This window comes from Macaca nemestrina, chromosome 5 (genome assembly GCF_043159975.1).
Source record: "Macaca nemestrina isolate mMacNem1 chromosome 5, mMacNem.hap1, whole genome shotgun sequence".
Taxonomy (NCBI): Eukaryota; Metazoa; Chordata; class Mammalia; order Primates; family Cercopithecidae; genus Macaca; species Macaca nemestrina.
This window is the reverse complement of record NC_092129.1, coordinates 130,266,975-130,293,005: the sequence shown is the minus strand read 5'-3', so window position 1 is coordinate 130,293,005 and position 26,031 is coordinate 130,266,975. Positions and strand designations below refer to the sequence as shown.

Below are 26,031 nucleotides of genomic sequence, written 5' to 3'. Positions count from 1 at the left end.
ACACTCATGGGGGTCTACATGGCACTTCTCCAAGAGATGACTCAGCATGTTGCTCAACCCCGAACATATTCCTATCACCACCCAATACTCCATGCTTCTGGAGGAAAGGAAGGGAGGTACCCCCGGGAATAGCAGGAAGGGAGTGGTGAATGAATGGCCTCCAAGAAGGGGGAGAAGTGAGCACTCACCTTCCGTACCTTCTGGAAGTATAGCTCAGGAAGTGCGTGCAGCCAGTAGGCCAGCTGGCATAGGTAGAAAAACTTCACCTGGAAGCTGGAGACAAGGGGGCAAGTCACAAGGGCAGGATAGAGAAAAGTGTCCCTGCAGGCCCTGGCCAAGCACGGGAGGGAAAAGCATGGGCCGAGACTCTGCCTGTGAGGAGCTGGTCCAGGAGCAAGGGAGTAAGGCCAGTGACCACTGCACCCTGAGCCTGGGACCCTGGCTTCTCCGTTGGCCTGTGCCCTTGTTCCACATGCAAGACCACTTAAAGGGACACGGAAAGTCCACAGAAAGAAACAAACATGATTAAAAGAGTGCAGAGGAGGAGGAATCCTTCAGCCTTGAGGAGGGAGCTGATTACAGAGCACTGTTGATGGAGATGGGGACCAACAGATATACTGACACAACGAACGGCTCTAAGCAGCAAGGGAAGGTTCTAACTCAGTCCTATGTCCTTTGCTATTGTTGCTCTTAAAGATCTCAGGAAAGGCAGCCAGGTGCAGTGGCTCACGCCTGTAACCCCAGCACTTTGGGAGGCTGAGACAGGTGGATCACCTGAAGTCAGGAGTTCGAGACCAACCTGGCCAACATGGTGAGATCCCGTCTCTACTAAAAGTACAAAAATTAGCTGGGCGTGGTGCAACATGCCTGTAATCCGAGCTATTTGGGAGGCTGAGTCAGGAGAATCGCTTAAACCTGGGAGGCGGAGGTTGCAGTGAGCTGAGATCGTGCCATTGCACTCCAGCCTGGGCAACAAGAGCAAAACTTCATCTCAAAAAAAAAAGACAAAAAATAAAGTTCTCAGGAAAGGCAAAGGGTGGCCTCCTGAGGGAGATGGCCCCAGGTACTGCCCTCGGGCTAACCCGCCCTCTTGGCAGCACTATATGAGGCAGAGGACGCTGGCTCCGACAGAGCACCAGCCATGGCAGGCCAGAAGGGAAGACACTCTACGGATGTCAGGGGGTCGCCAAGAAGGTAGACAGCCCAGAGGGCATTATGGAGGGAGATGATCTGCTTCTGTATCTGTCTCGTGCAGCTGAGGCACCTCCGTGATGGGAGCCAGCACAGATGGAATTTCATCTGGGGATTCGCTGGTCAAGCATGCTGAGCGGCTTCCAGACAAGTCTACCATCCACAATAGGCTCAGGGCATGACCTGCTCGTCAGGCCAGCTGGGCCTGTGGTGTTCTGGCCACACTCAGCTGGGACAGGAAGGCAGCGGGCCCGGTCGCTCCTCCCTGGGGCTGAGTCACGAGAATACTCACGGGAGGTGCACATGCGGGTAGTCCTCCCAGAGGCTTCTTGGGTTTGTTAAGTATCCTTCCTGCAGTGGGTGAGAAGAGAGACCATTTAGAGATGTGGACATGAGACCTGCTGGGGGCCCTAGGACTGGTCCAGGGTTCAGGGATGCATCCAGCCCCCACCTGACAGAAAGAGGAAGGAAGGGGAAATGTGAAAACAGAGAACTTCTCTGTGTGGGACCCCTGGCGCTTGGCTGGTTTCTTTACTGTGGAAGAGTCATGCTGGAGTAGGAAGGGCCATGGTCTGAGGTCCAAAGACCCACATCTGAAGATGAGTCTGACAAGCGAATTAGTCTTGCTCCTCTGAGCAAGCTCATTAGTCTCCCTAAGCCACAGCTGGCTCATCTGCAAAACAAAATAAAAATACCCACCCTCACAGAGTTATTGTTGGAAATGAATGAGACAGTTTATGTGCCAGTGTCTAGTCCTGTGCCTGGCATGCAGGCGCTCAGGAAATGCCTCTATAATGAATACACAAATGAACTCTAGAATCACCACCCGCTGGAAAAATGAAAAGCCTACTTTGGCTTTTCACATCCTGCTGAATAAGAAACATGGCAGGACCCCGTAGGCCTCACCATGCAGCTGGACTCTGACACCTACCACACTGTGTCATTACTGTCCGTTGTTTCCATTACTCTTGCAAGTCCCTTCACATTAGGGCCTTTTCCTGCCTACCTTTAGGATTCTAATATCTAGCCCAGCACCTTATATGGGGTGGGGAAGGTAACATGAAAATCCTCCCATCACAAAACATCTAGAAATGCTGGCGGAAATCTAATGAATATTCTTTTAAACACAAAGAGCTGATGAGCTCACAGTAAGCAAGGGAAATCCCCCAGGACCCAAAGGGAGAGGGAGGCTAAAAGGCAGAGCAGTAAGGTGACACTGTAGCAGCCCAGAAGGCACTTCTCATGGGCCAGGGTTTTTGTGCCCATGTGAGAACAGAAGATGGTGCCTTGGGAGGTGGAACCTGAGACCCTTGTATAAGATCAGGACCTCTGAAAGGCCGCAATCTCAGAGAGAAGAAAGACTAGAAAGTGTTTGCTGATCAACACAGGGAAATGAAGATGTCTGCTCAGCCCATACTCAAGGTGAAAACAAAATCATGTATTCTAAAAATCTGCAACCTCAGGTTCACTCTGAGTTTATAGGTGAAATATACCACCTGTGTGATCCAAAAGCCACCAAGCTAAGAAATTAGAATTAATAGTGTTGTGGGCCAGTGATACCCTAGGGACATACCCTCATCCAAGGATGCTCAGGATTGCCACAGATAAAACCTTGCTAAAAATGAATTTATAATTCAAGATTACAAAACACAGAAAGAAACAATCTGCCACAGGCAAGAGTCAGCTGACACTACAGGAGTGCAATAAACACCAGTTGGCTGAATGAACAAATGATGAATGCTTTGTGCAATTTCTCTCTTCTGAAGAAAGGGCTCTTATTTGTCACTCAGAGAAGGCAGAGCAGATTAGATTAGGATGACTTCATTTTAGAAATGGGAAAATGAAAAAACAGATAGGCAGGATCTCCTGAAATAAGATAGTTTTGTTTTGTTTTGTTTGTTTGATACGGAGTTTTGCTCTTGTTGCCCAGGCTGGAGTGCAATGGCACGATCTCGGGTCACTGCAACCTCTGCCTTGCAGGTTCAAGTGATTCTCCTGCCTCAGCCTCCCAAGTAGCTGGGATCACAGGCACACAACACCACGCCCAGCTATTTTTTGTATTTTTAGTAGAGATGGGGTTTCACCATGTTGACCAGGCTGGTCTCGAACTCCTGACCTCAGGTGATCCGCCCGCCTCAACCTCCCAAAGTGCTGTGATTACAGGCGTGCACCATCACGACCAGTCAAGATAGTTTTTCAGTAGCACAGCTGAAATCTGAGTTGGGCCACAAACCTTCTGGTCCAACAACTTCAGGCTAGGTTGCTTCAGTAAATCAGAAAATCAACTGAGCTGGTGGCTTTGATGAGAAGGCTGAGAACCTCAAATGTTCACACTGGGATTAAAGACAGGGGTTTTATAGTGCTCAGCATTTGGCCAACAAGGTTTAGTAAGAAGTATTCTAGGTTATTGTCTATTAGGATCTTTAGTTGTATTTTCAAGTGAGGGCTGATCCACCCACCTTTGAGTCACTAAACGCCCTGTGATCTGTCGGTATGCCTTTCAGGTAGAGTCCACAGCCCTAATTCCACAAACTTGGGCCTCCATGAGCACAACCTAACTGATAGGTCCAATTGGATACATGTATACCACTGTAGTCACGGTCACCTGGATTAGAAGGAAATGATCTCACCTCGAACTTACATGGCCTCATTTCTAATCTCTTCTCACTACCACTGCCCTCCTTTGTCCTCCCTGGGTCACGCGCTGATTGAGGAATAAAAGTGGACGAGGCTCTCAGGTGGTGGCGTGTGTGGCGGTCGTGACAGTTGTGAGCTCTTTCACATACACTGCTTCTATCAGCCCCAGCCGCCCCCTCTGTCACGCACACACGCCTGCCTTCATCAGCTCTCCTGCCCTAGGCTACCTCATTCCAGGGACATCAGAGAGGTGACAATGTCTCTTCCTAGAGGAAGCAGCAATGTACTTAGCAGGAAAAATGGTACTTCTGAAACTGAGGTGGGAGAGAAAGTTTTGCCAAAACAAGACTCGCCAAGAAAAGCGGCACTGAGAGCAATGTAAAGCCCAGACAATCTCATGATTTTAAACAGGAACGCTCCTTGGCTTGGCCTCTTACTCAGAGACAAAGAGGTCAGAACTTTGAAGCCAACAAGCAAAGAAACTCCCCAGAAAAATGTTGCCTGCTTGTGAATGTCCAGTCCACTGGGACTGGAGGAGGAAAGGAGTGGAGGGAGGAGAGCAGGGGGAGCCAGAGGAAAAATGACTCACTGCTCTGAGAACAGCCTTTTCCAGACCTCTGTCCAGGCAGCTGTCTGAGGGAGGACTGAGGCTGGGGCACCCTCTGAGCTCAGGCACGCAAAGCACCTGAGTCCACAGGGGGCTGAGGGTGACCCAGCAAGCGCCTGAAACCCACCCCAGATCCCATCCACTGACAGGCCCCAGCGGATGGTTTGGAGAAGCTTTTGAAATCCTTTGTTGTCTCTTGATTCTAAAAATCCACCCATGAGCTAAGCAAGGCCTCAACAAGGTAGAGAGATTCCTCCTGTTTCCCCAGCAGCCTTCCTTTTGGTGTGTGAACAAACACAACCACGAAGAACAGCGTAATTCAGACACAGCACAGGCAAGTGCTACATAAATTCAGACATACCTTATATTATTTGACCATCAGAGCAACCATGCACTACAAATCTGCCCTAAAGCAACTAGTCTGTTAGTAGAAACCGGTCCTGGTACAAGCACCAGCGTTAAGGACATTCCCTCTACTTGGTTCTAAAATCTACGGTGGATTTTAGGTTCTAAAATATGAAGTCAGATGTGGCAAGGAAGTCAGACGGGGAAGACCAAACGCCCACCCATCCTCCTGCTTTCTCCAGTGGAGTGTTCTTTTCTTTTTCCCTGAACAATGAGTAGTAGATCAATGGTAGATTAAAAGTTGGAGGCTGACATTCCCATAAAATGATTGGTGGTCCAGCCACACTCCCACTGCTCTCTTTCTATATATGCAGAGAGAAATGTTTCAATCAAACACCAAAATAATACTGGTATTTCTGGTGGGAGGAATTTGCTTTTTTGAACTTCTCTATATTGTTTGCTTTTTAAAAAATAATCATTTATGATATTTATTAAAACAACCAATTCATTACTTAAAAAATGTTGAAGGCTGGAGAGAGAAGATGCATTTGCAGTTTACTCACTCATTCTACAGCCAACATTTAGCGGGCACTTAGTATGCGCCAGGCACCATACCAGGGATACAGCAGTGAGCATGGTGCCTGCTAGCAGGCAGCTCAGAATCTAGTGGGAGAAACAGAGAGAGAATACACCAACAAGAAAAGCACCAGCAACAGGCACAGTACAGAAAATGCCAATTGGTGGGGGATTCTCTGAGGAGATGGTATCTGGGAAGAGACTTGGATGGCAAGAAGGAGTTGGCCATGGGATGGCAGAGGATGAAGCCCTTGAGCAGAGAAACCACCAGTGCGCAAAGCCCAGGATGCAGAACAGCCAGGACAAAAGTGGGGTTGTGGCCAGTGAGATGAGACCAGCAGGATCAGCAGGACCCAGATCACATGAGTGGGGAGGAAAAACGATTTCACTGCAAGTGTGATGGGGGCTTTTAAGCATGGGAATGTATGGTTTTATTTCTGTTTTAAAAGATCCATCTGGCTGAGCAGAAAATGGATTGGGGTAGGAGGGTACAAGAGTGGAAACAGTCTCCTAGAAAAAAAGATATTCAGTGTCTAGGCAAGAGAAGATGGTGGCTTGGACTACACAGATCAAGGTGTCTCAACCTTGGCACTATGGCTAGATAATTCTTGGTTGTGGAGGCTGTCCTGTGCATTAAAGGCTATATCGTAGCATCCCTGGCCTCCACCCACTAGATACCAGCAGCATATTGCCAAATGTCCCCTATAGGCCCAAATCTCCCGTGGTCAAGGGTCACTAGACCAGGGGTGGTGGTGCAGGCAGAGAGCGGCAGACAGTCTCAATGGGTTTGGGAGGTACAGCTGGCAGGACCTGCAGATGAAATGACTGTGGAAAGTGAGAGAAAGAAGAGTCGTGAAGAAATTTGCATCATAACAGAAAAATACGATTTTTTAAAAAACAAGCTGTTTTTATGTCTTTTACAGAACTACCTCTCTTCTTTTTCAATCACTTTCCTTCTAGGAAGCACGGTTCCGATGGAGGAGGGCAAGGAGTCAAATGCTGTCAGGAGGAGTTGGGGGTCACTGGAGCTTTCCGTGGTCCCCCGGTCTCTGTGCCTATTGAATATGTTGAGTGGGGAACTGGCTCTCCCCAGAATAAAAGACTGTTAGGTGCCTCCCCAAGACAAGCCTATGTGCTCTCAAACTAATTAGCATCATGTTCAAATCCTTGAAGAACTGAGAGAGGCAAACACAGAGCTGCTGAGCATTTCACACCCTGGAAGGCATGTTAGGCAACTTGGCTCTAGCCTCCAAATCTGGTCACCACGTGTCACAGCTGCGGTGGAATGTCTGGGGGTGAAGTTGAAAGGGTAAAAGTGACTCAGAGATGAGGCAATCCTTCTCCTGAACAGCGGTTAAGCATCTTTGGTATCTTGAGGCTGTTCTGCTTCAAAGCAGCTTAGGCATCCAGGGGTGGGCACGGACGGAACGTCAAGGGACTAGGTGTGGTCTGAAACCTGGAAGTCTAGGGACTTACGTGCATGGCACGACAGCAGGGATGCACTGTTCACACAGTGTCAATCTGCCCCTGGGACTGTGACAGAGTAGCCTTGCTTGAGAGGACAGAAGTCTTGGGCCTCTCATTTAAAATTCCTAGCGTTCTGCTTAGGAAAGCTGTTCTACGATGAAATGATAACAGGAATAAAAACAATGTGCAAAAGGACATGTTGACTCTGGCTTTGAGAATAGGAATTCAACATTCAGCTCTAGAGACAGAGTTCCTTGTGATGGATGGGCCCATCACTGTCACTGAAAGAAGAGGAAGAAAAGGAGGGATCTGTGGAAGGCCAGGAAGGAAATCTTAAAGAGGTCACAGGGTTGCTGAATTTTCCAAGACCCAGGCATGGATTCCTCGGGGGCCCAGGTTACAGAAAGGTGGAGCTCCAGGTGGTGGTGGGCACTAACTCAACACTTCCTAGCAGGACAGGCAAGGTCTTGTTACAGCAAACTCCAAAGGACCATCCGCATTCCTTTCTATGAGGGAATTTTGCTGTATCAAAGGTTGCTTGAAATAAGAGTCCGTTTACGTAGAAAGGAGGGGAAATTGTCCGGTCCTGCGGGCATCTGTTGCAACGGCATTGACTCTCACAGGATTTGATGAGCTGAGAGAGTGAGGCTGGCCTCGTTTATAGAAGGCCAAGGTAGTAAAACAGAGAGTAAGCTGGGCTTGGAACTCTACTTCCAAGTCCAAACTATCCTTGCTGCTTCAAAACCACAGACCCAAAGGCATACTGCAAAATTTGAGCTTGGAACTCTTCAATCTGTAACAGGGGTATCCGAATGAACATCAAACATATCTTATGGGACCATGTTTGTAGAAGGGCCTTGTAAAACAATACAGTGTTAATGTAGGTACACGGTATCATTACTGCAGTATTGCATAATGATTATAACAAGTGGTGACTGTTGGCCAAGATGACTCTCTCCAGCTATAAAATGGCATCTCTCTGCAATACCATGAGAATGCAAACATAGTTTCATTTCTAAGAAGCTAAGAAGGTTCTAAGAAACTTGTTCCCCTTAACAGAAAAAGAAAAAGAGCAAGGTGTCCTCTGCAGTCATTTGATCAGCAATCCCAGAGCCGGAAGTGCCCCTTGGTCTGAGCTCTCCCACTTCAGCCGTCCTGAGAATGGCTCACCGTCACCACCACGTAGAAGCACCAAATCACCGAGGTGAAATGAAAGACGACCAGCTGTCCAGATTCATTGAACTTGCTGTGTTTGACCTTGGAGAGATGAAGCCGTTTGCTGATTTTCTAAAGAATAAAGAAAACCCCTCATATTAATATACAAATGTATCCATACTGGGCAGGTTTCAAACTCCTGTTTTCTCCCCACAAAAGGGTTGAACATCCTTAGAAGTTTGCAGCTGGCCATAATCCAAGGTATTTGGTGTAAACCTACTGTGTGCATACAGTGCTTGGTCTAAGGCAAGCATTTTGAGAAAGTGGCAAGATGAATGCCTCTAGCCTACGTGTAAAGAAAATATCCCCAATTACTCCATGTACCACAGACCCATAAGGAGACCATCTCCAGACAGCTTTCTCTCTGGGTAGTAAATACTGCTGTTCCATGTGCTGATTAAAGGAGGCTGTGAGAGGGAACAGAACTCAAAGCGTGGTGAAGGAAGCCCAGGCAACAGACCCAACCAGCGCAAGCAAGTTGGAGGATGAATGGGTGCAGAGCTGCAGTTTCCTCCAAGGCCAGGTCCTCCACCCCAAGGCACCTCCCCAGCTTCTGATCTCAGAATCCAGACATGTCACTTACATCTAAAATGTACTCCTGAACCACAGCGTGCAAGATGATGGTGATGAAGATGTAGAACAAGATTGTGACCAGGTCCTTAGGGCCATAGTGGTAGTGCACGGTCTCACTGTCTGTGGAGGTAATAAAAGTCCCATCAGCATCCCTGGGGGAAGGAAATACTCTGGGACCCAAAACTGAAACGAGATGGGAAGCAAAATGTGCCATCAAATGGTACCCATTTGCTATAGCCCCAGACTCAGAAGGTTTCTGGTTTCTGCCCCAGATTCCTACCCACCCTCTGGTCTTAGCCCTTGGAAGCACCAACGACGGTGACTAAGGAGAACCAAGTGCATGGCTGCATTGTCGTAACAGTATCTCCCAAGTCAGTGCAGCAGAGCACAGCGGTTAGGAGCCAGGGTTGGAGACCACCAATCCCCATCACTGGCTCTATCACTCCCTAACTGTGTGACTGTGGATAAAGGACTAACCTCTTTGAGCCTCAATTTCCTCCCCTGAAAACGGGACTACAGTTATGCTTTCTCAACAAAGCACCGCATAAGGGCTGAAGGTGGACTCAGAAGCTGGACTCCTCAGTTTGTACCACAGCTCTGTCCTATGTGATCCAGGGCTATCTATCTCCATGTGTGACTTTTCTGTACCTCAGTTTTCTCATCTGAAAAATGAGGACAACATTTCCTGCATAGTAGGTTTATTATGAGAATTAAATGAATAAATGCGAAGTGCTTAGAACAGTGTCTGGCACATAGTAAGTGCTATATACATACTTGCTATTATTTTTGTTGTTGGGCTATGGTAAGGATCAAATGAGATAATTTGCTTACAACAATTTACAGTAAGTCTGTTTAAATGGTAGCTTATTAAAATACAATTTAATAGTAATAAATGAGACAGCATCCCAGGTAGAGCAATCTTGTGAAACTCTGCCGTTGCAGCCTGTGGACAGGGGAGAATCTGCATGCTTGCTCCAGTCAGTGGGCAGCAGGCTGCGGGGCTGTGAGCCTGGTGGCCGTGTGCCTGGGTCTGGTCTGCTCTCTGCAACCCCCACCTCCACCAGGCAAATGGCTGCTCTCCAGCTGTGCTGCATTCGCTCTGAGTCACACACACATGAGTCATCTCGCTGCTGAGATGCATTTACCAGAAGGTAGCCAGGCTCAGTTTGTTTCAGGGTGGCCAGGGAACAAAGTCAAGCTGACTGGGTCACTCTGGGAGTCCACCCTAATCTCAGCCACCCTAGACTGAGGGAATGTAACGGTGGGCAGTGGTGAGGGGGTGGGAGGAGGTGGCGAGGACAGAGAGAGCATGATCTTTGAAATCAGACAACCTTTCCTTTTTCCTCTCCCTCTTCCTTTCCACAAAGACCTCTTCTGTGAGAGGCACTGGGCTAACTGTTGAAACATGGAGATAAAAGACACCACCCCTGGTTGGAAAACATACAGTGCAGCAGGGAGACTAACAGACAGATGTACAATTACACTACAGGCAGGCAGCACTCCCAAGAGGCACACACAGTGAGCCACAGCAGGCGAGGGCCCCACTCTGGCTCGGGTGAAGGTGGTGGGTAAACTGTTCACTGGTCAGGGTGAACAGGACAGCATCGGAACTTGGGGACCGGCAGGGGAGGCCGTTGCGGGGGCGGAGGGCATCCTAGCCAGAGAAAGCCACACCCACAAAGAATGAAGGGACTGTGGCTGGAGTGCTGGGGGCAGAGGAGAGGTCACCATGGTGAGTGGCAGGCTGCTGTGCATGGCCTTGTATGCCATGTGAAAGGGTGTGGACTTTATCCTGAAGGCAACGTGGAAACATCGAAGAATTCAAATTAAACAGGAAAATGATGACATTTGCGTTCTGGAACATTTACTCTGGCAGCAGTGAACATGCCCAGAGATAAGGACACCAGTTAGAAAGCTGTTCCTGTGATCCAGGTAAGAAGCCACAGGGCATGAACCAAGGCAGGAGAAGAGAAAGGAAGGGAGAAGGAGGGCTGTCAGTGAGAGAGAGCTGATGAGCCTGGGCCACTGAGGACTGAAGGGCTGGGATCCAGGACGGGGAGTCAGGCACTGAAGACCCGAGGAGAAGACATGAAGATGAGGGAGAGGAGACTCATGGCCCTGCCTCTCTGCTCTACCACGTGTGATGCCAGGATTACATTTTCCTTGCCTTCTTCATAAAGAGATCGATTAGGTGGCTGCATATTTTGAAATTATAAAATAACTAAACACAGTTTCATCATCAAGATCATCCTTATTAGGTAAAATGGGATTTATACTCAACCAAACAAGCACAGTCCAAAAATCAGTTGAACAGTACCTGACAAGACCTTAGATTAGCTATTTTAAAGCCCTTTAAGAGGGTCTGCTATTCTTGATCCCAAATAGTAGGGTTCCAAAGAGATGTGACCATAGTCTGAAATCCTTGTTGAAACTAGAATGAATGTAGAAATAAACACAGACTTGTGTTCCTTTGCTGTTGAGAGCTGCACACACGTATCCTCATTGGCTGACAAACCATGCACAGGGCTCCATGCTGGGTGCTGGGAGACGGCAGTGAGCAAGGTGGGCACAGCCCCTGCCCTCTTGGAGCTTAGCGGGTACACACCAAATCCTCGTACACTTAAACACCGGCAGCCAAAGAACTGTAACTCAACAACAAAAACCAAACAACCTGATTCTAAAAGGGACAAAGTTCTTGAAGAGACATTTCTCCAAAGAAGAAATACAAATGGCCAATAAAGACATGAAAGATACTCAACACCACTCATTAGGGCAATGCAAATCAAAACCACAACAAGGTTATCTCCTCACACCCATTAGGATGGCTACAATGAAGAAAAATAAATAAATAAATAAAATAAAATAAAATAAAAAACAGAAAACAACAAGTATTGGTGAGGATGTGGAGAAATTGGAAACTTTGTACATTGTTGGTGGGAGTGTAAAATGGTACAGCCACTGCAGAAAACAGTATAGTGATTCTTCAGAAAGTTAACAATACAATTACCACATATTTCAGCAATTCCACTTCTGGGTGGTAGGGTAATTGAAGGTCAGATTTCAGTAAAATATTTGTACATCCACATCCATAACAGCACTATTCACAATAGCCAAAAAGATGGAAGCGACACAGGTGTCCATGGATTGACGAATGAATAAACAACATGGGCTCTACATATACAGTGGAAGATGATTCAGCCTTTAAAAAAAAGGAAATTCTGACACATGCTGCAACATGGATGGACCTCGAGGACAGTAGACTAAGTTAAATAAGTCAATCACAAAAGGACAAATACTGTATGATTCAATTCATATATGAGTTACCTAGACTAGTCAAATTTAGAGACAGAAAGCAGACTGGTGGTTACCAAGGGCTGGGAGTGAGAGGAACAGGAAGTGCTATTTCATGGGTACGGGGTTTGTTTTGCAAGACGAAAAGAGTTCTTAAGATTGGTTGTACAATAACATGAATGTACTTAACAGTACTGAACTGTACACTTAGAAATGGTTAAGACGGTAAGTTTTACGTTATGTGTATTTTACAATTTAAAAAACAGTAACAGCCGGGGGTGTCAATGCTCTGAAAAAACCCGCATGCAGGTGTGTCAATGCTCTGAAGTGGACTGAAGGCTGGGGGTGTGGAGCAGAAGGTTGGAGACCTGCAGAGGTGGGAGATCAGGAAGGACCCCTTAGAGGTCAGGGCAAGACATGTGGACTGTACCCTAAAGGAATGAAAGCTACTGGAGGAGTTTAGTCACATGTTCATACAGAAATCTCTTCCTGCCACAGGGAGAACGGGTTAGAGCGGCAAGGCTGGAAGAGCAGTCAGGAGGCGCCCGCAGGAATTCCAGGTGGAGCAATGGGAGAAGACATGTGCGTCGGGTAGACTCCGTGACGGAATCAAAAGAACCAGCTAACACGCTGGCTATGCAGATTGATTCAATCATCGTAACTATCTCATGAGATGAACAAGGAAAGTGAATGAGGAAAGAGTTCACAGAGCTAAGGGACACAGTCTGTTTCTTGGGTTTCCTCATTCCTAGAACCCAGCCACCAAATGCCACCTCAAGGTCAACACAGCCCCCCATTCCACTCCATCACCGCTCCATTTCTGGTAACATGCCACTCCTCTGACCTCTTATTCCTACTATCATAAGGAACAGCTTCACACACAAATACTCAAAACTATATTCTAATTTGCAGAAATTATCTCCATGGCTTCCCTCCTTACCTGCTATCTTCCTACTTTTTGTTTTGTTTTTCGAGACAGTCTCGCTCTGTCACCCAGGCCTGAGTGTAATGGCACAATCTCGGCTCACCACAACCTCCTGGGTTCAAGCAATTCTCTTGCCTCAGCCTCCCAAGTAGCTGGGATTACAGGCGCGGGCCACCACATCCAGCAAATTTTTTTTGTATTTTTAGTAGAGATGGGGTTTTGCCATGTTGGCCAGGCTGGTCTTGAACTCCTGACCTAAGGTGATCCACCTGCCTTGGCCTCCCAAAGTGCTGGGATTACAGGTGTGAGCCACCACACCCAGCCCTATCTTCCTACTTTTGATCAGAGGAGGAAAGTATTAGGTTGGTGCAAAAGTAGTAATAAGTTGGCTTGGCGCTTTCTGTTTTCATAGAGCTGCAGAGGTTGGACCTTTGTCCTCTTCCAGGTGCCTATAAACAAACTGTTGTTTTTGATTTTTTTTTTCTTTTTAAATTTTGGTTGCTCACTAATTCTTACAAAAATCCTCACACAAGACCGGGCGCAGTGGTTTACGCCTGTAATCCCAGCACTTTGGGAGGCCAAGGCGGGCGGATCACGAGGTCAGGAGATCGAGACCATCCTGGCTAACACGGTAAAACTCCGTCTCTACTAAAAATACAAAAAAAAAAAAAAATTAGCCAGGTATGGTGGCGGGTGCCTGTAGTCCCAGCTACCCAGAAGGCTGAGGCAGGAGAATGGCATGAACCCGGGAGGTGGAGCTTGCAGTGAGCTGAGATTGTGCCACTGCACTCCAGCCTGGGCAACAGAGCAAGACTCCATCATAAACAAATAAATAAATATCCTCACACGACCCAGGTTAGAGCTCCCACTTCTCATAGACTGCCCCTGTCGTGCATGAGCTCTCAAAAAGAACAGCAATCGTTTGGCAATAATCTATTATATTTTTTTAGAAGAATAAGTCCAGCACATCTCTGGCCTATGAGGCCAGACAGGTGACTCTGATTTTAGATCAAAACAAAATGCCTACAAGGGTGCAGGGGGAGCACAAATGAGCCAGGTGGTCCAGGTGTCTTAAGATAGCTGCTTTCAATGCAGAGGCCCACTGCATCAAGCAGGTCATATTCTTCACTTCCACAGAGAAATATGCTTTACACTGTTTTCCTTTAAACACATCACCCTCTTGGTCTATCTTTCACATCTCCACTTTGAGAGAAACAAGTTTAAGAGATATCCACTGACCTTTTAACCTTACTAAATAAATACACATTAAAACTGAGATAAACGGTAGCAACAGGCAGCCTCGGTGTCAGGGACACACTAGAGAGGAGGGGCACATCCCACACTGCGTCCCGCAGGGGTGAGGGAGGCAGTGGCGAAGCTGCATCTCAGTCACTGTGGCTACGGGAGAGGCGCAACCCAGTGGCTGGAGTCCCAATATTTCAAAAGCAAAGAAAAATCTTTATGTGGAATCATCTGATTTTAAAATGCTGGTGACTAATTCGAAATTTTTAAAAACACTGTATGGGCCAACACCAGACTGGCCAAAGAAAACACATCTGTGGGCCAACTCTGACTACAGACCACAGATGTGTAACCTCCAACCTTCCTGACCCCCTGATACCTTTCCAACACCAATACTCGATGAGCCTTCTTCCTATATAACCCGATGGAGTATGCCAATATGCTCTAGTGTAGGAATTAATCTAGCTTTGGTAAAAAGCACCTTCAATAATGATCTTCCCACCATAGTGGGTTATCCCACCTCCTACCAAAAGTGACACTCGCTTTGCTTATCTTTGATTACAGTTTAAAGGGAGACCTGAAACAGTCAGAATCTTGGCTGTTTTGACAATCTCTGTGGGCAGCTCTCCCTTTTGGGGAGTCACATTCTGCTTGACCTCCTGCTCCGCTTCCTATGACTAATAGATATTTTCCTGTTTCCTTCTGAGGTCACCTGCAAGCGGCTTCTCCTGCCTGCCTTTACATTTCCCAATCCTGTCTGGATCCCACTGTGCGGTCTCTGACCTCCTCTGCACAACCTGAGCTGGTGTCCACTTACTACTGCCATCCCATCTGCTTCTGAGAACTCCTCTGAGCGGGGGCAGGCATCTGTCCTAGAAGCTTCTTCTTTTGTCTGAAAGCTAGTTGTTTAAAGAGCATCACTGTACTCCCAGTTTCTTTCCGAAGCCCTGCAAATCTGGATTTGTAAAATTTTCTTCTGTTGGTTTCTGTGCTAAGAGCCAACTCTGTTTTCATATTATTTTGAGTCTTTTACACTATATATAAATCCAGAATTAGATACGGAAACATCACCACAAACAAAAGCCGGAGGCAAATGATCACCTGGGGAAAATATTTACAATTCAGATCAGAGACAAAGGGCTAATCTTGCTAATAGGTAGTAAGTTGCTATAATTTGACAATAAAAGGATTTTTAAAAATCGAGTAGAAATGAACAAAGGATATAAACAGACAAGCCACAGAAAAAAGAAACATAGAAAAGATGATCCTTATACATTTAAAAAAATGCTCAGCCTTACACAGAAGAGATATGCAAATTAAAACTACACTGAGATACCATTTCATACCTATCAGATTGGCAAAAATCCAAAGCTTGACAATATATTCTTGCTCAGGCTGTGGGGAAACAGACTCTTTCTTACACACTGCCAGCAGGAATGTAAAACGGTACCACCTCTTTGGAGGGCAATTTGGCAATTTCTATTGAGATTACAAACGCATCAATCCTTTGATGCAGCAATTCTACTTCTGGAAATTTATCCTGCAGCTGGTACCTGCTGCAGTCAAAATGACATGTGTACAAGGTTATACACCACAGCACTGTTTTTAACGGTAAACGAATGGAAACAACCCATGTTGTTTTATCTATAGGGAACTGCTAGACACAGTTATAATACACCAGGGTTACTCAACATGTGGCCATGGGCCAATAGCATCAGTAACACCTGTGAGCTTAGAAACACACATTCTTGGGCCCTGCCCCAGGCCTACTGGCTCAGAAACTTAAAGTAGAAATCTGTATTTAACCACACCTTCAGGTTATGCTGACCCAGCAACAATTTAAAAAATACTTATGTAAGCAATAGAGCGATTTAAAAATGAGAAAAATGAAATCAAGAACAGGGAAAACTGTAACCAGGGGATTTATGAATCAGAACAGTGGTTACTTTAGGAGGGGTGCTGACTGGGAGGGGCAGGAGGAAGCTGGGGTGCTATATCTTGATCTAGGCTAGAGCTGCATGGGTGTGTACATAGGTAAAAATTCATCAACACGGGCACTTGGCTGCATGCACTATACCTCAAAACAAATTTTTAGAAAGTTGATGATGCTCTCTACATCTTGATATGAAATGATATCTAGGATACATTATTTGTTGGGGGAAAAAGCCAGGTACAGAAGCAGCATATAGTATTCCATCTTTTATGTAAGAAAGGGCAGGAAAGAAAAATAAGCCTTTGTATCTACATAAAGCAACACTGGATGGCCAGTTAAGAAAGTGTGGGAGGGTACACAGGACACAACAGGGACTGCCTACAGGGAGGAGGGGTGTGAAAGGAAGGGAGGGCAGGGTGGGAACAAGGCTCTCCCTCTGTAGTCATGGACTGGATGGGGCACAGGGAAGCTGGGAAGTGGGAAATAGTCTATCTTGGTCTAGGTTCAATTGGTACAAAAAACCTTGACCTAGGTTAGAGGTGTACAGGAAAGTGTTTCAATACAGATTTATAATGGAACCATGTGAATGTATTTCTATTCAAAAAATAATTTCTAAGTCTTCAAATTCTTCCTGCTTTGTACAAATAAAGTGGTGTCTTCTTATCTACCTTGTTGCTCTATTTTTTTTTTTTTTTCCACAGGAAGCCAGACCGAGCATGAAAAGACCTGAAGCTCACTTCTGGAACCGCCACTTGTCTGTCATGTGATCCAGGGTCTCTCTGTCTCAGTTACCTCTTCTGAACAATGGGATAAAACCATCTACCTTTTCTCACAGAGCTATACATTGTAAGGTGCTATGCAAATAGATGAAAGCATTATGCCTATTTCCAACAGAAAGAATCAGACACTAAAGGAACAGAAGAGTCACTTGTTATGTGCTATGCACGGTACCGAACACCTCTCATGGGAACATTTACTCTTCACGGTAATCCCGGATTATTATCTCCATTTACTGACATGGCGCTGAGGCGCAGAGGTGAGCAGTTGCTGTACCCCCAGGACCTGCAGCTAGGCAGCAGTGGGGCCAGGACTCAACCGTGCTACTAATGCCAGGGCCAAACCCATTAGCTCCCCACCAGGCCTCTCTGCCTCCTGACGTCCCTTCAAATCACACAGAAGGTGCACTCATTAAACCCTGAAGGCCTGCCCTACCCCCCAGGTGGCAGGGAAAAAAGAGGAGCTTAAGACAGGCATGGGGCAAGCAGCCTCCAGGGGCAGCATTCTGACCTCCACCCCTCCCCACTCTCCAGGCTGCTGGTCTACTCCCTCTGTGGCCTCCCAACCTGGAAGATGTGACCAGCGGTGTTTTAACTACAAGCATCACCATAGTTCTCAGACACATGAGCATAGACACACACACACTGTTATAGGTTGAATTGTGCCTCCCAGCACTTTGGGAGGCAGAGGCAGGTGGATCACGAGGTCAGCAGTTCAAGACCACGCTGGCCAACACAGTGAAAACCCATCTCTACTAAAAATACAAAAATTAGCTGGGCTTGGTGGCAGGTGCCTGTAATCCCAGCTACTCAGGAGGCTGAGGCAGGAGAATCACTTGAACCTGTGGTTGAGTGGAGGTTGCAGTGAGCTGAGGCTGCGCCACTGCACTCCAGCCTGGGTGACAGAGCTAGACTCCGTCTCAATATATATATATATTTGAAGTCCTAATTCAGATACAGTCTTTACAGAGATAAATTAAAATGAGGTCATTAGGGCGGAAACTGTTTCAATATGACTGGTGATCTTCTAAAATGGGAGAAATTTAGATACAGAGACAGACACAAACAGAGGGAGGGTGATGACAAGAGACACAGGGAGAAGATGGCCATTTATAAGCCAAGAGAGACTTAGAACAGATCCTTCCCTCACAGCCCTCAGAAGGAATCAACATTGCCATCATCTTGATTTCAGACTTCTGGTCTCCAGAACTGTGAGACAATACATTTCTCTTTAAGTCACTCAGTTTGTGGTACTTTGTTATGGCCATCCTAGGAAATACACACATACACACATACACACACACAAACACACATGCGCGCACGCGTGCCAGAGAATTAAAGATCTGACGGATCTTCAAAGTTACCATTTTAACCCCACATTGCATGCTTCGGAATATATTTTCTCCATTTTTATAGTAAGGAAGGAAGATAAAGAAAGGATACTTACATGACATAAAACAATGTAGCAAAGATGAATGGAAGGTTGAAAAGAAGTTAAGATCCTGGACTTCTGCATTGCTTTTTTTTCCCTCCCCACCCCAGGCTGGAGGGCAGTGGCACGATCTCAGCTCACTGCAACCTCTGCCTCCCAGGTTCAAGCGATTCTCATGCCTCGAGTAGCTGAAATTACAGGTGCGCCCCACCACACCCGGCTAATTTTTTTGTGTTTTTAATAGAGACTGGGTTTTGCCACTGGGCGCAGTGGCTCACGCCTGTAATCCCAGCACTTTGGGAGGCCGAGGCGGGCAGATCATGGGGTCAAGAGATCGAGACCATCCTGGCTAACACAGTGAAACCCCGTCTCTACTAAAAATACAAAAAATTAGCCAGGCATGGTGGTGGGCGCCTGTAGTCCCAGCTACTCGGGAGACTGAGGCAGGAGAATGGCATGAACCCGGGAGGAGGGGCTTGCAGTGAGTCGAGATAGCACCACTGCCCTCCAGCCTGGGCGACAGAGCAACACTCTGTCCAAAAAAAAAAAAAAAGAAAGAAAGGATACTTCCATGACATAAAACAATGTAGCAAAGATGAATGAAGGGCTGAAGAGAAGTTGATAAGATCCTAGGCTTCTGCATTGTTTTTTTTTTTTTTTCTTCCCCCCAGGCTGGAGTGCAGTGGCATGATCTCAGCTCACTACAACCTCTGCCTCCCAGGCTCAAGCGATTCTCATGCCTCAGCCTCCCAAGTAGCTGGAATTACTGGTGTGCCCCACCACACCTGGCTAATTGTTTTGCATTTTTACTACAGACTGGGTTTTGCCATGTTGGCCAGGCTGGTCTCAAACTCCTGACCTCAAATGATTCTGCCTGCCTCGGCCTCCCAAAGTGCTGGGATGACAAGCATGAGCCACCGCACCCAGCTGGCATTGCTTTCTTGATGCACCATTCCTTTTTATAAGGCTGTAACCCTCCCTGTAGCTTTCCAGAAAGAAATATACAAGGATTCCTAGGTGCCAGGCACATACTACAGACTCCACTGTACTTCAAAGTTCTGTGACTTCTGCATACAACATCGCCTGGGCATGACACATGCATTCCATAGGCTGCCTCATGTGAAGAATGCTTACAGCTAGGGGAATGTGTGAACATTTTAAAATTCAGGGAGAGCTGTAAAGAAAAAATAATCTCTCAAGAGTCACATACAAAAAAAATTTTTTTAATTAAGGCTTTTTTTTAACTTACATGAAAAAAAGAACAATTTCAACAAACCCATCATTAAATTGACAAAAATTATGTCAGTAAAAACAAGTGATTAGAAAAAAAAAATTATCTGGCTGGGTGTGGTGGCTCACGCCTGTAATCCCAGCACTTTGAGAGGCCAAGGTGGTGGATCACTTGAGGTCAGGGGTTCCAGACCAACCTGGCCAACATGGTGAAACCCTGTCCCTACTAACAATACAAAAATTAGCTGGGCATGGTGGCGGGTGCCTGTAGTCCTTGCTACTCAGGAGGCTGAGGCAGGAGAATAGCTTGAACCCAGGAGGTGGAGGATGCAGTGAGCAAAGATCGCACCACTGCTCTCCAGCCTGGGCAACAGAGCAAGACTCCATCTCAAAAAAAAGAAAAAAAAGAAAAAATTATCCTACCTAGATAGAAGAAACAATTTGATCAGGAGAAATAGGAAAGTGAAGTTCAAGTAAAGATGTGGGGTGGGGTCCAGGTCAGAAAGGGTGCAGAGGGGGGTGGGGGTAAGAGCAAGATGATTCACTAGGAGAAGAGACATTTGGGGGCTCAGTGCAGCAGTTCAAAGATGTGGGTCTGCAGGCTCTAGCCACGTTCCTGCTGACCGCAGGCTGCAGGCTGGTTAACAATCAGCCACAGCCACTCTGTGGCTCTGCTTATTTAAGCCTCTACAAGCTCCACACAGAATGGGATAAATTATCTGAGCTACGACAGGGAATTGGATAAAAATCAAGCTGCGTCTGAAGAAGACACTTCTAGGCTGCATGGGTGTTCAGTGTGTGAAAATTCGTTGAGCTGAACACATGATTTGTCCACCTTTCTGCACAATTGTTACACTTAGTAAGTTTTAGTTATTGGGGAAAAGAATCAAGTCCAGGACTGGCCACAAGTCCTGGGTCAGAGGCTCCCCATTCCTTTTCAGATGGCCAACCAATAAGGCCAGGGACACTGGGGGCCGTGGTTTTTCTCTTATTCATACACACAGAACCTCAGGGTCAGAGGAGATCTTTGTGGCTATTTGGCTCAACAGGGCCAGGACAGAGCCAAGTCTCTACCTCCCTGGTTGGGACTGCCTATGCCCACTGCCCCATTTGATAAACCCAGCTTTTCTAAAGCTTTCCAGAACCCTGGTGCTGTACAAGTGTGACCACCCCAGCCTCTCCTTGGCTCTCACTGGTGCATCCTTGGGAGCACGAATCAATTCTCTGAGCCTCAGTTTCCTTGGCTGTAAAAGGAGCAAGCTAGGCTAGATGAGTCTCAAGTCTCCTCCAGCTGTATGGGCCACAGATTAGGTAGCTTTCATCTATAATCAAGTATGGCTTCCATCTCCAGAGCCACCGCTGTCCACCTGTCTCTTTCCTTTCTTGACCCCCCATGAGCTCATCTTACAAAGAGGGGCTCAGCTTGATATGTGATGCCAACCTTTCAAGTATATGATACAAGCAATAGACAACACTAATTCCTGCCAATCACCAAAGGGAACAAGAATCATTTGAGCCCTGGAAAAAGGCCTTTGGCTGAATGAGGCTTTAAAACCATCTGTCTGAGGTTTTGACTGCAGTGAGTCTCATCCTAGAAGAGGCTGCGAGAACAATGGCCAAGCTATGGTGTAGGAGGTTCTTAGGCCTTTCATCTCTGGCTGCAAAATGCAACAGAGCAGATGGTAGTAATAAAGCCAATTGGGATCCACAGGGCCTGGGGATGGATCCTTATTACCTTTGATCACTGCAAAACAAACCCATCTCTGGAAGAGCTCCCTCAGCCTCAACCTTGGTGTTCTAGGCAGGCTGAGCAACGTCAAAGCTACCAGAACTGCTGCCCACATTGCCTTACAAACATGTACATGACTCTTTTTTTTTTTGAGATGGAGTCTCGCTCTGTCACCCAGGCTAGAGTGCAGTGGCGCGGTCTCAGCTCACTGCAACCTCCACCTCCTGGGTTCAAGAGATTCTCCTGCCTAAGCCTCCAGAGCAGCTGGGACTACAGGTGCGTGCCACCATGCCCGGCTGATTTTTTTGTATTTTTAGTAGAGACGGGGTTTCACCATGTTAGCCAGGATGGTCTTGATATCCTGACCTCTTGAGCCGCCCGCCTTGGCCTCCCAAAGTGCTGGGATTACAGGTGTGAGCCACTGCGCCCAGCCACAAACATGTACATGACTTCTTAGGGAGCTGTAGCCCCAGCTGGAAACCAACTCCACTAGTGATACTCCCCACCTCCCCCAACCTTTCCCAGGACCCGATATTTATAGAGAAACCAAAACTAGAAAAGGACAGAAAGATGCAAATGAGTTACTGGGTTTAGGGGTTTCCCTATCTTACCTTTGAGGTTACAAGCGCAGGATTATTTGAAAGCCTAACTAGAGATTTTCGCCCACCTCACTTAAAATCACGCTTCTCGGGCTAAAGCTCCGGGCACAGGAACCTCCAGAGCTCTTGTTAAAATGTAGGTTTTGATGCAGCAGGTCTGCGCTGGGGCCTGAAAGTCTGTGTTTCTCACAGGTTCCCTGGTGGTGCCGATGGTGTTGGTCTATGGAAAATCTGAGTAGCAAGCCCTTCAGAGGACTCCCAGGGCTTCCTGTCTACAGGAACCACTGGGGTTGAGGGAGTGGTCATCACTCTGGATTTTGCAGATGGGAGATAGAGACCCAGGTGTTAAGTGTTTTGCCCAAGGCAATTCAGCAAATTAGTAGCACAACCCAAGACAACCTTGTGGCTAAATGCTTAGCCCGTTTAGGCTCACCTGTCGTAGATCAGACAGGAAGTCAACAGGCTTGGAGTCTGCCTGTGGGAAGAATCAAACTTTTCTTTTCTGACCTTTATAGTCTATACATTTCTGATCACACATGAGATACTTTGGGGTAGTTTAATTAGAAAGAAGACTCAAGAGTGTGTAATGGTAAGATCAGAAAACACACATTTTATTCCTTGCCAGAACTGAGCAGGGTGGACGGTTGTGGCCAGTTAAATTTGAATTTCAGATAAACGATGATTAATTTTCTAGTATAATTCTATCTCATACATCATTTGGGACGTACTTATACTTTTAAAAAGATATCTATTGTTTATCTGAAACTCTAACTGGCAGTGCTGAATTTTTATTTGCTAATAGAATGGCAAGCAGAAATGAGGAGAGCAGGAAGTTAGTAAAGGAATATTTCCTGCTTCATCACTGTTGTCCTTGAAGAAAACCTCAAGGATGCCAGGGTGGCAGGGGCTCCACCAGGATGCATAAGATGCATCACTGCCACTACTGTGTGCATCTCTCTGAAAGCAGCTTAATTTTTTTAACCAGCTGATTATAATGCACAAAGTCGTAAATTTATAGCTGGTGTTATGAGCTAAATTGTGTCTCCCCCACCTCCACCAAATCTTGTGGATGTCCTAACTTCTAGCACCTCAGAATGTGACCTCATTCAGAAACAGGGTCTCTGCAGATGTAGTTAGTTAAGATGAGGTCACCGTGGAGTAGGTTGGGCCTCTGATCCAACATGACTGTGTCCTTATGAAAAAGAGAAATTTGGACACACAGACGTGTACACAGGGAGAATTCCGTGTGAAGACTGGCACTGCACTGCCGCACGCAAAGGAACTACCAGAAGCCAGGAGGGAAGCCTGGACTAGATCCTTCCCAGAGCCTTCTGAGGAGCGGGGCCCCTCTGCTGGCCCCATGGTCTCGGGATTCTAGCCTCCAGAAGGCTGGGATGGTAAATTTCTATTGTTTTAGCCACTAGGTTTGTGGTACTTTTGTTACACTGGCCCTAGGAAACTAGTACTGGGAGCTGGGAAGAAGAGAAAGGAGTATAGAAGAAGAGGGAGTTATGGCAAAACAAAACCTTCAAGAAAAGGCCCCAACCACATTACTTATTAACTTTGTTCCTTAGAACTTGAAAATGTCAGCTGAGGAAGACACAGGGATTTGGAAATGATGGACCCCCTTGTATGAAAACAGTTACTGGCTCTACTAAAATTCAGTTTTAAATGTTGAGTTGAGCAAGTTACACACTACTTAAGGAAGAAACCTTAGAAGTCAGAATTTACGCTGGTTATAGAAAAAAAAGGTACATTTCCAAGAGTAGAGTGCGATCTAAAGAGATTTTGGGGAGGGTTTTTAAAATCACAACCTTAACAGACTTGTTATTGTACAGTGTTTTTTCCCATGAGAAGTCTGCTTTCCTCCAGTTCTTACAAACCAAACAATTACCATATTGGGTTAGTGATTAAGAAGCTCAAAACAAAATTAAGCAGGCTATTCTGATTTCATTCTCTCTCTTGATTATTTGCTTGTCATATTTCCAATAGCCCCAAATGGCAAGATTTAAATAAAAGATAGGCTACTTAAAACACTTAATCTTCTCTTTCTAAAGTAACTGAAACCCCCTCCATTTACCAGGTACTTTACTGTACCTTTTCCTCTACCCAGGTCTGTTCTGGGCCTGGAGGAGGATTCCAGGAGCAGAATTCAATAGTCCCACCCTGGGAAAATGCCAAAGCCCACTGGCTCAAGTCACGCTGGCCTATGTACAGTTACTAGAGCCACTGTGCCCCCCGAGGTGTTACTAGAACCCTCCGAGGTGTCTGTGCCTCACTTGATGGCTTTTGCTTATGCTGGTCCCTGTGCACGGAGTGCTTTCTTCTGCCCAGACCTCTCCCTCTACTCACAACACAACGCAACCCCACACTCAGCAACACCTTCTGTCACCACCCCTTTGTTTTTCCTTACCACATAACCTTGTACATTTCCTTCATCACCCTATCACAACTACAATTTAATTCATTGTTTACTTGTTTATTACCTCTCTTAGTTTCATTTATCATGAAACTAATAAATGATAAGTTTCATGACATCAGAGATCAGATGGGTTCTGTACATTATTTTCCACCCAGACCCTGGCCCACAATGGGCACACAAATATTTGTCTAGCTTGATTAATTAATTAAGCAAATGAAGGCATGACACGGTGGCACTCCACTACCCCCACTCCCCCTTACTCAAACACTGTAGGAAGCTTTTTCTGCCCAGAGGGTCTGAGTTCAGCTCTAAAGTGTGCTTACCTACGCTTCTCATGCTGTTGTGAGAACAATGCTTGAAGATATCACTTGTCTTGCCAGTGTCTCTGGGAAGGTTTCAAACTCAAAAATCAACCCTCTGATTATGATCTGGCTTTACAAATAGCCCTTCTTATAATAAAAGGATGCCCAATCACATGCACATCAACTTTTGAGGTCTCCAGGGCAATTCTTTCTCATGGTAAATTAGTAACACAGCTCTGGGTATGTAGGGTATGATCCAGCATCCCCTGTAAGTTGACTTCAGGGAGAAATGTAATGAAAACACCAGCACAATACTTGATAACTGGCTGTCTCTGTAGACATTTATAAACTGGCATTCTGATTTTTTTTTAATCCTGTGCATTTTTATACTTACAAAACGACTTTAAAATTGAGGGTTTATGGGTCACAAGTATTAAATGACAGAGGATATTTTGGCAATACATACATAAAACCTTTACATACTACTTAACCTAGAAGTTCCAGTAATAGGAAGTTATCCTAAGAAAGCAATCATAAATAAATGTAAAAATTTAGCCACAGGAATGTTCACTGTAGTACTATTTACAATAAAAACAGGAAACTGAAATATCCATACGGGGCTGATTGGATAATTTGTGGTAATCCCTATTAAGAAACATCCTGCAGCTTTTTCAGACTATCTGGTTGAATGGAATGATAATCAATGACACACAAAAAGGTTCATCATATTATAACAGCAAAAAATTGTGTTAGAAATCAATATTCCAAAACATTCTAACTTTAGTTTTTTTCTGGGTGATGGGGTCCTGTGTGACTTTTATCTTCTTAATGGTTTTCTGTGTTATAATTTTTCTCTAAGACTTATGTATCACTCACATAAATGTATTTTGAAAAAGTGCTGAAGAATAATTTTTAACTAGTTACAAAAGGTCAAATACTATCTACATTTCACTTATATGAAGTACCTAAGGTAGTCAAATTCACAGAGACAAAAAATGGAATGGGGGCTATTGGGGGCTAGAGGGGGTAGGGAAAGGGGAGGTAGGGTTTGGTGGGCAGAGTTTCAATCTGCAAGATGAAAAGAGTTCTGGAGATGGATGGTGGTGATGGTAGCACAACAATGTGAAAGTACTTAGTGCCACTAAGTTACACACTTAAAAATGGTTACAATGGTACATTTTATGTTATATATATTTTACAATGTTTTTAAACTAAAAAATAAATCAGTAAATCTCGAGTACAGTCGAGTCTCTGTTATTAGGATTTTCAAGAGGCAAGAGTAAATAAGCCCGGATTTGACTTAGAACACACAGCCCTGAGCTATGTCATCCACGTGCCCCCATGTGCCCTGGGATGAGCAGGCATCTGTCTGCTTGCTGACCACGGGTGCTGGCCACATGTTTCCTGGCCCACTGAGGCCAGAGATGCTCTCCAGTCTCTTTCGTGGCATAGTTTTCTTCCTCTCTTGCCAATGCCCCTCAGTTTGACTCTCAGATGAAGAAACTGACTTGGTTGCCCCAGAAAAGCATGGCTTCCTCC

The 26,031-nt window shown here is 45.9% G+C and overlaps 1 protein-coding gene across 1 annotated transcript in view; it reads right to left on the bottom strand.

Annotated features, from left to right (window-relative positions):
• LOC105490861 (translocation associated membrane protein 2) overlaps positions 1-26,031 on the bottom strand; it is an 80,538-nt gene that overhangs the window by 10,984 nt on the left and 43,523 nt on the right. The window contains exons 3-6 of the mRNA XM_011756831.2: positions 8,622-8,731; positions 7,994-8,110; positions 1,484-1,542; positions 189-273 (exon numbers count right to left, since the gene is read on the bottom strand). Of these exons, the coding sequence (XP_011755133.1) occupies positions 189-273; positions 1,484-1,542; positions 7,994-8,110; positions 8,622-8,731 (371 nt within the window). The remainder of the gene's footprint in view (positions 1-188; positions 274-1,483; positions 1,543-7,993; positions 8,111-8,621; positions 8,732-26,031) is intronic.